The 9,489-nt window shown below is 40.8% G+C and overlaps 2 protein-coding genes across 2 annotated transcripts; both read right to left on the bottom strand.

Moving 5' to 3' along the window:
* Positions 1 to 3,867: 3,867 nt before the first annotated feature.
* LOC134220125 (uncharacterized protein K02A2.6-like) lies at positions 3,868 to 5,702 on the bottom strand. Its single transcript, XM_062699115.1, has 2 exons — positions 5,384 to 5,702; positions 3,868 to 5,321 (listed from the first exon to the last, which is right to left on the bottom strand). The coding sequence occupies exons 1-2, from the start codon at positions 5,435 to 5,437 to the stop codon at positions 4,032 to 4,034; spliced, it is 1,344 nt and encodes a 447-aa protein (XP_062555099.1). The 5' UTR covers positions 5,438 to 5,702; the 3' UTR covers positions 3,868 to 4,031.
* On the bottom strand, positions 5,587 to 8,685 carry LOC134221606 (uncharacterized). The gene is made up of 3 exons (XM_062700796.1): positions 7,367 to 8,685; positions 5,818 to 7,246; positions 5,587 to 5,645 (listed from the first exon to the last, which is right to left on the bottom strand). The coding sequence occupies exons 1-3, from the start codon at positions 8,654 to 8,656 to the stop codon at positions 5,587 to 5,589; spliced, it is 2,778 nt and encodes a 925-aa protein (XP_062556780.1). The 5' UTR covers positions 8,657 to 8,685.
* Positions 8,686 to 9,489: the final 804 nt, after the last annotated feature.

Genomic DNA, 9,489 nt, shown 5'->3' with positions numbered 1-9,489 from the left:
ATGTTCCTCACGACCACATGAAAATGAAATTCTTATATATTGTCAGAATTTCAATCGCATGAAAAGTGCATCCAAAATTAAAGAAGTCAGCAAAAATATATTAAGTTCATCGTTTTCAGTCATATTAGGTACTGAATCAAGTTGGGATGAAAGCATAAAAAGTAAGGAAATTTTCGGATGTGATTTTAATGTATATAGAGACGACCGCAACATGGATCTATCTCAAAAACGAGCAATGGGTAATGTTTTGAACATTACCGCGAGTAGACGTAGGACTTATATAAACGTAACTAGTCGACCCGGCAGACGTTGTCCTGCATAGTAGGCGAAAATGCGCGTTGCGAGCTGCCCATGCGAATTTCCCATACGAATCTTTATTTTAGTTTTTACGATTTGCTCAACTTTACTCGTAATTTTCGCGTTAGGAAATATCATATAAACCCGTCGGAAACTATAACGAATGTTTCTGCTGAAGAAATGAAAAAAATCCATCCAGCCGTTTTCGAGTTATGCGGATACGAACACAGACCATTTTATTTTTATATATAAGAAGAAGATGTATTCACAGAGAACAGACATGGAGGCTCATTCAAAATTTTGTTGAAAACTTGTGTAAAGCTCCGCAGCGCTGCCAACGCATACTGCCCGACATACAAATCAATCTCACCAAGCGATGGCGTTGGCATACACTACGTAAACAAAGTGATGCTTCCATCTAGTGGTGAATCGGAATGAACACTAGCGATGAAAAGTAAAATACGGATATTTTTTACCAACATTAACATATCAGCACACTAGCACCGCGGGGGCATAACGACATACTTCAAAATGACCAGTACAAAGCTTTACACAACTTCACAATCAAAGATGAACGTCTGTTCTCTTCTCTGTGATGTATTTACATTCAACTTTTGAATTTCTGGGGTTTGATAATAGGTATTGATTTTGGAAACAACAAGCTATGTAGAATTTTGGCAATTTGTGTATTCAAAACTTCCGGAAATAAAACTAATAAATGAAAACATAATCAGATGTCAGAATAGCCGTGAACTCCGAGCGATGCGAAGGGCGATCTTATCAATCGCAACTGACACCACTGCATTCTACCATCATCATGCAAAGAATGACAAAAAAATACTTGAAAAAATATGTCCACTTTTTCATGCATATTCTCCTGTTGGTGACTGCATGCTGTGTACGTAAACACAGCTAACGAACGAGAAAAAATCTAGACCAACATTTGAAAAGGGCGTAACAGCCAAACATTATTCCTTCTGATTCTTCGTCTATGTATATAGCTATATATGTGGAAGAAGAATGAGAAGGATTAAATTTTGGCTGTTACGCCCTTTTCAAATGTTGGTCTAGAAATAATACTGGCAGGCCCACCGACCGACAGGGCAGCTCTCCCGCTGTCGACTGTACGCAAACACAGCGATCGAACGAAAAAAAAGATCGAGCAAAAAGCACGTCAGTACGCGCTGCTGTCACAAACTGAAATGACTCACACACGGCAGGCACAGCTTCTTTTATACTCAAAGAAAATATTGCGGTGGACCTGAAGGTCCGTGGGATACTGCATTCTGATGTCCGTGTTAGGAATGCACGGAATTTGTTATATATGAAATTATTATTGGCTTTGACAAGAATTGAAAATTTCAATAGCTAATCGTTAATAATCTAAAGTTTCAATTAAATTGACAAATTGCTGGAGAGTGTCCGAGTCGATTGATATATAAATCTTCAAAATCCACCGAAAGATAAAGGCGCTAGTAACGTTCGAAATCTTCCCTTCCAGCGTAACGCTCTCAATTTCCAAAAATCTAAATGACACCCAGTATAGAAAAGAAAGACGTAAGTCCTACGTCAAAAAAGTCAGGAGGAGGAGTCATTATTGCGATTTCTACTAAGTTCAACTCAGAAATCATCTCTTCCATAAAACAATTTGAACACGTTTGGGTAAAAACCAATTTGGCAGATGAAATGCACATATTTGTTTCGGTTTACTTTCCTCCAGATCATGTTAACAAAGCTTCATATGAAGCTTTTTTCCAAAACGCTGAATAAATTTTGTCACAATTTTCTCCGGAGGTCAAAGTACATATCTATGGCGATTTCAATCAACGCAATGCCGACTTCATTCCAGATATAGATAATGAAGGTATTCTGCTTCCCGTGGTTGGGGACAATGAAATATTACAATTTATTTTTGATCAAATTGCCGCCATGAGACTAAACCAGATTAATCATGTAAGAAATCAACAATTTTGTTATCTTGACTTTTTATTGACGAACGTTACTGAAGATTTTTGTATCAATGCATGCGCATCACCTCTATGGAAAAATGAAGCATTTCATACAGCGATAGAATACTCTCTGTTTATTCACTCTAACGAAAGGCGTGAATATGAAGAAACTTTTGATTACAATAATGCAAACTATGATAACATAAATATTAAATTGAATGCATATACCTGGCAATCAATCTTAAAAGGGGAAATCAATATGGATAATGCCACTGTGTTTTCTACAAATTATTATTTGATATTATCAATGTAGAAGTTCCATATAGAAGAAAAATGCGCTTTGGTATTTCTAAACATTCAATCTGGTTCAATAAAAATATAATTAACATAAAAAATCGGAAACAAAAGGCCCACAAAAATTATAAAAAAAACATTGCACTAATGATAATCTACAACTATATCTTGGCATATGTGATCAACTGAACTTAGCCATTAGCTCAGCACTTGAAGAGTACAGGGCACCGACACCCAATTTTTTCACTATGGATTTTAACAGGTTCGCCTGTTCGTGCTTTTTTGGGTGATAAATTTATCCCCCAGTGTCAAATCACCCTGTGCGCTTCGAACTCCTAGGAATCACCCAGTCACGCATCAACGTTCACACGGTCTTACCTCTTCCACTGCTGCCACTCGAAAGCCGCGCGTTTGACGATGGAATGCCTTCTCTTAGAGCCGTTGACAACCGTAACGCATGAAGGATAATTGTGGTAGGTGGTGTGAATGTCAAGCGTTATCACCAGTGCTGTCAGATTTACATATAGCGCCACACATCCTCCTCCTTCTCGTAAGTTATATTGATCGCGAAAAAATTCTCGCCTAACTTTCCCTGAAAACTATTTATCGATGTTACAACTTTCCAGTCATTGTGATTTCAAACGATGTCAAAGTGGACAACAGTTGTCAGACGCCTAAATGCATCGATGTTATAAATTAACGGCTAAAACTGCATTTTTTAATCATGCGAAATTAATTTATTTGAAATGTGTCTTATTTAGATAATATATAACTAAGAAAAAAAATGGGTAACTATTTTTGAGAGTGTTATGCATTTTACCTATTTGCCATAAATAGATGGATTCTGTATTCACCACGCTGACAGCTTTTTTGTAGCACATACCCTGCGCATTTGGCTTTTACCGAGTGTGTACGTACACGTTTCATTTCACCCACACTCTTTGAAGTTTGTTTTTCACCGCTAGAAGCTGTCACGGCAAAATCGAATAGGATTATTTTCAACCACAAACCATGTATTTGGATTGGTGAGGAGTTTCGGTGAGAGCTCAATATAAAAATTTCATATTATGACATCTCCCGTTCCTCCGTTCAAAACCGTTATTTTGCTTCCACCATCGCCATCATTTGCATCCACCATCGTGTGGAAACAAACTCGAAAAGTTTCTTTCAGCCTTAAATAAAAGTTATCTGTTAGTAATCCCTCTTGAGACCCACTGCCTATGGGAAATTAGGACATCTTTCTCCCGAGAATTGCGCTTCCATGCCGTGAAATAAAGGAATACCGTTGGGAAGGAAAAAAAAATTGCTGGACCAGCTAGGCAAAATGTTTAGAAGCGTAAGTTTTATTTTTTTTTATTTTTGTTTTTTTCAACCATTTGTAGTAGATATATTTCTCTTTGTAGTCTCAGGTTAATATCTAATTTAAACGATGGATATTTACTCGAATTATAAATCAAAATTTTGCGCTTAGAATTCATACCTAGTTACGTTTTACTTTTCAGTTGCGTGTATGTAACTATCGAGGTATGTCGGCGCTCGCCGTTCTCTTGCTGGTCGTTGAACTTTGGGTTCACAGTGGGACAATACCTCTTCCGCTGAATGAGGCTCTTGTGCTGGATGAGAACTCGTATCTGAGTGCACACTTTCATTAACGATATCTGATGAGCTACTATATGTCGCAGGTTTCTCCCAGTCATAAACTTTTCGGGTTTGTGATACATGCCTCCGCATAGTACGACCCGCTTCATCGCTTAGAATCAACATCCCATTTTTCTCTTCTGTAACCGTGAATTTATGTGGATCAAATCTTGGTTCCGCCTTAGCGCGCAATAATCGCTCAACTACAACTTTATCGCCTGGCTTGACGCGACATCCGCGGGCACCACGTCTACTATCTTCTCGTTCTTTCGCTCGCAGTTTCGATTCGTAATCGCGCTCATTTAATTGGTCATCGTCGAATGTAGCTTTTCCTGGACACAGTAGTGGTAGACCACGTCTAATTTTTCTACCCATCATTACTTCCTCGGGGGGTATCTTGGTAACCGAGTGGGCTCCTGCATTGTATGCATGAATGGCTTCATTCAGTTCTTCAGCATAGTTGGTGTTGCACATAGCCGCAGCAGTCATTGCTTTGTTAATTACCTTCATGCAACTCTCAGCTAGTCCATTCTGCTGTGGATGTAATGGAGTGGAAAAGATAATGTTGATGCCACGCTCATTGCAGTATTTTTTGTAATCTTCGCCGTTGAATGGCGGTCCATTGTCGGATTTAATACTTTGAGGGAAGCCTTCCTTCTGAAATACTGTATCTAGAACTTGCTTGGTGTTGATGAAGTTGGTAGACTTCACCGGTTTAGCGATTATATATCTCGATCGATAATCGACTATCACTAAAATCGAAATACCTCCGAATTTTGAATATGGCCCGTTGAAATCAATTGCAATTGTTTCCCACACTGCTTTTGGTGCGAAAACACGTTGCATTGGTGTCGGTTTTTCGGGCTTTCCAGTTGTTGCACAAACTTTGCAAGAGTTAACCCATGTCTCCGCGTCTTTTACCATGCCAGGCCACCATACCCTTTCTCTCAAAATGCTTTTGAGCTTGGCTACCGACGGGTGTCCTTGGTGAGCTATTGCAAGAGTCTTATGTCGCAGATTTTCTGGAATTACTGCACATCCAGTTTTCGTCAGGATTCCATCTCGCATATTCAAGTCGTTCTTAAGTACCTTGAATTTCCTTATATGACTTGGCCATGCGCCTGAATCCAGAGATTCAATGACCTGTTATGTTAGAAAAAAAATGGTTATATACTTAAAATGGGGTTAATTCACATAAGTTGTACCTCCTGAAGTTGACGATCAGCTTTTGTAGCTTCTCTGATCTGATCTTCTGTCATGAACCTTATTTCGTTAGCTTCGAGGCAAGCTAATTCCCATGGGCTGTCGTCTTCTTTAAATGGGCCGTCATCGCCATCATACAGTCTGGAGGATGGGTCTGCAATATTGTCACGCCCACGCACATATTCAACGTTGAAATTGTATGGACTTAACCTGAGGGCCCATCCATCAGCCCGATTGAGTGCCCGTTTAGAGTTTTCTCGGGATCTATTCAAAATGAACGTGAAACCTTGAGCATCGGTCCGGAGCGTAAAAGTTCTTCCAAGCAAAAAATATGCAAAATGCTCTACGGCCCAGACTGCTCCTAGAGCCTCCCGTTGGTTTTGAGGATAACGTTTTTCAGTCGCTGTCAATGACTTAGATGAAAAGCTTATTATACGAGGTGCTTGATCTTTATCCTGCTGGACGAGGACAGCGCCAAGGGCATTTGGCGATGCATCCGTATATAGGATAGTTTTCTGTTTTTCGGAAAAGTATCCAAGGGATGTAGTGCAGTGTACAATCTTATCCTTCAAAAGTTCAAAAGCTTGATCCTGTTCTTGACCCCAGTTCCATTCACTTGAACTGATGACTGTCCACAATGGGCTTGCAATCTCAGCAAAACCCTTGATGTATGAGCTTACGAAGGATGCAAGCCCCAAAAAACTTCGTAGCTCCGAAACTGTAGAAGGAGCCCTGAATTTCCGTATATCCTTAATCTTCATTTCATCGATGTTGAAACCATTTTCGTCAAGTTCGTGGCCAATGAATTGGATCCGAGTCTTATCGAACTCACATTTGCTCGCGTTTATGGTCAAATTGTTCACTTTCAGAATTTCCAAAACCTGTTCTACAGTCTTATGTAAGTTTTCTAGAGTATTCGCGAAAATCAACACGTCGTCGATATACACGATAATGTTTTCCACGCTTCCTAGGATCCGGCACATTTCTCTTTGGAAAATCTCCGGGGCACAATTTACCCCGAACATCAATCGGGTAAATCTATACATTCCATTTTCCGATAAGAATGTAGTCATGTCTCGCGATTCCTCATGAAGTTCCAGGTGATAAAAGGCGTTCGTCAGGTCGAGCTTTGAAAAGAACTTTGCTCCATGAAGCTTGACTTTCATTTCCTCTAACAACGGTAGTCGAAAGTACTCTCTTTTAATAGCTCGGTTGGGCGCCCTCATGTTGATGACCAGACGGAAGTCACTCTTACCTTTAGAAACGGCCGACATGCCGCTGATCCAGTTGGGAGCCGTTGTTATCCGCTCAATGATTCCTTGGGTTTCCATGTCTTGGAGTCTCTTTCTTGCACTCTCCCTATACGCTGCCGGTACATTGTAGTAAGCATTTCTTACTGGAGGTATCGACTTATCAACGCTAAATTTTACTAGAACACCAGGAACCTTCGGAAACAAATGATTCTTTCCCAAAGATTCGCAATTGTTGACAGAAACACCAATCTTCAATAGTTTCATGTCACTCGCTGTGGAACGACCTAATAACGAACGGCGTCCTTCAGGAACGACAAGAAATTCTGCTTTAACCGACGGCTTTGGACATCCAACTACTTGAATATCAGCTCTAAATACACATTTAACAGAAATAGGATTTGATGATGCATACGACCGTAGATCATTATTAAACGATAACTCCATCGGCTCAAGGTCGGCGCCGCCTGACAAAAACTCCTTCTTCAGTCTAAACCAATCATCTCCACCAATAATATTCGCGTCCGCTCCAGAATCTATCAGAAACTGAACGGGTGTTGAATATCCTATTCGGCAATCTATGAGTGCTTGTTCTAGAGTCAATGCATTTATTTGCTGAAAATAAAAAACATAAACTAAATTTTCGTAGTAATCAACGTTTTATTTCATTTTCAGGTAATTATGCGATACAAAACAATGAAAAATGGTCACCATGAGGATTTAATCAGTATTTACCTTCGTCTTATCTTCGTCTTCCCATCCTGGCGGGAGATCACGCTTAAGCTGGATACTGTTTGCGTTCTTCTTACGGCAGGCTGCCGCGAAGTGGCCTCGTTCGCCACATGCTTTACAGTTTCGATCGAATGCTGGACATGATCCGAATTTATGAAACAACAAGAAACACTTGGGACAACGAGAGCGGCGTCCCCGTCCGTGATAGCTTGGGTCATCAGATTCGCGTTGTCGTTTGGGACGAAATTTCCCATCGTTAGCAGCATCATAGCGGCGTGTGGGCACTCTGTCAGATGATATGTGGCGACGCTGGCGATCTTTTGCCACCACGAATGCTTCCGAGGATCTAGATTGGGCAGTCCCTGCAGCATATGCCTCCTCACGCGTGGCCGATTGAACGATGAATGTTGTATCATATCCAAACGTTCTTGCTGTTTTGGCCAACTCTCTATTCCGCATCCCCTTCAGCAGCTGCATCCTCACAAAACGATCCTCATCACTACTGCTGTACCTGCAGAGCCTAACCTTCTCCATCAGACGAGCGTGGAAAGTTAAAGCCGGTTCATCTATATCCTGTTTCAAATTGGAGAACATTTCGTGCTCCGCTGTGATATCCACCATCGATTGCAGGTATGTCTCAATATTCCTTACGAATACTTTGTAACAGTCCGGATCCTTAAGATTCGGGCGAAGTCTAGCGGCTCGTGCTATTCCCTGGAGCTTTTCTCCCATGGACAAATACAATATCTGTGAGCGTTTGATAGGATCGTGAACATTCGATATAGATACAGCAATTTCGAAACGATCAATGAATCGATTCCATTGCTCCCACATCATGTTCGCTGGGACATCGTTTGGGAAGGGCTGAATATGCTCCCAACGTATGCCACCCGTGCTCGTCGAAGGTACTGCAAATGCGTCTCCGTTATTCCAGCTTTCATCTATTTCGCGAGTCGTAGAGCCGATGCTATCCTGAGGAAGATTTGATCGCTTCTCATTCACAAGTTTATCCAATACATGTTGCATCTGGTCAATCCTGCGCCGGTACTCGAGATTTTCTTTCCGCATTTCTTCTACATTTTCCCGGGCAACTTGGTCATGGTCGGTGTTTTGTTCCACAACGTCATGTACGACAGTTTCATCATCGAGAAATTCCGCTTGATTTGGTTCACTTGAACACGCGCTATCGCCATCATCGAAAACTTTTCCTGTTTCATCGAGTATCGAGTCATTTGAATCCTCCGTTTCACTCAGGGATACTGGAGCCCGTACGTATTTTCCGTCACTGGTCATGTTCGGTTATTTGTGTAGGAAATCGAAACTTATCTGTAAAGAGTCATAGTATTGAAGGATTTCATATAGTATATGATTGTGTTGCAGAATTTGGTTTTGTTCGTGGCACGAGGAAAACATTTCGATAAAAATGGTTTTGTTCTACATTTTTGCTGACCTTCGATTATTAAGGTAGTTTCAGAGCATTTATAAAAAAATCATCCCGCGTTTATTTTAATCTACTACCAAGTGAGAAATATATTATAGCCTTGATAAAAAAAATCAAGTTGTTATTCCGATATGATACCAATTAATCTCAAGCGGGCATCCTGATCCGCTGCCAGCTAATCTTAAGCGGTCATCCCGATCCGCTACCATCGCATCTTAAGCGGTCATCCCGATCCGCTACCAGCAAATCTTAAGCGGTCATCCCGATCCGCTACCATCGCATCTTAAGCGGTCATCCCGATCCGCTACCAGCAAATCTTAAGCGGTCATCCCGATCCGCTACCATCGCATCTTAAGCGGTCATCCCGATCCGCTACCAGCAAATCTTAAGCGGTCATTCCGATCCGCTACCATCGCATCTTAAGCGGTCATCCCGATCCGCTAGAAAAAAATGAGTGATCTAAAACTTGCTGTTGCTGTTCGTAATGTTCGGTTTTCCATTAAAAACTTTTGCCGAATGAAATATTTTCGGATGCTTTCAGCTGGATTTTTATAGTTTCTCTACTATGACGATTACTTTGATTACTTGTTTATTCATCCTAAACATCCACTGGGATGTTAAAAATTAACGCGAAATTATTAGATTGTTTTCGAAAATGGCAGTCCTTCTAAAACATTTCGAAGTC

This window comes from Armigeres subalbatus, chromosome 3, assembly GCF_024139115.2.
Source record: "Armigeres subalbatus isolate Guangzhou_Male chromosome 3, GZ_Asu_2, whole genome shotgun sequence".
In the NCBI taxonomy this organism is placed as follows: Eukaryota; Metazoa; Arthropoda; class Insecta; order Diptera; family Culicidae; genus Armigeres; species Armigeres subalbatus.
This window is presented reverse-complemented; position numbering and strand designations above follow the sequence as displayed.

Excerpts from the sequence above, each read along its gene's own strand:
- LOC134220125 (XM_062699115.1), bottom strand. The coding sequence starts at position 5,437 with ATGACAGAAGATCAGATCAGAGAAGCTACAAAAGCTGATCGTCAACTT. Across the intron at positions 5,322-5,383 it reads CTGATCGTCAACTTCAGGAG|GTCATTGAATCTCTGGATTC; the intron begins GTACAACTTATG and ends CTAACATAACAG.
- LOC134221606 (XM_062700796.1), bottom strand. The coding sequence starts at position 8,656 with ATGACCAGTGACGGAAAATACGTACGGGCTCCAGTATCCCTGAGTGAA. Across the intron at positions 7,247-7,366 it reads AAGACGAAGATAAGACGAAG|CAAATAAATGCATTGACTCT; the intron begins GTAAATACTGAT and ends TTTTATTTTCAG. Across the intron at positions 5,646-5,817 it reads GGATAAAGATCAAGCACCTC|ATCCCGAGAAAACTCTAAAC; the intron begins GTATAATAAGCT and ends CATTTTGAATAG.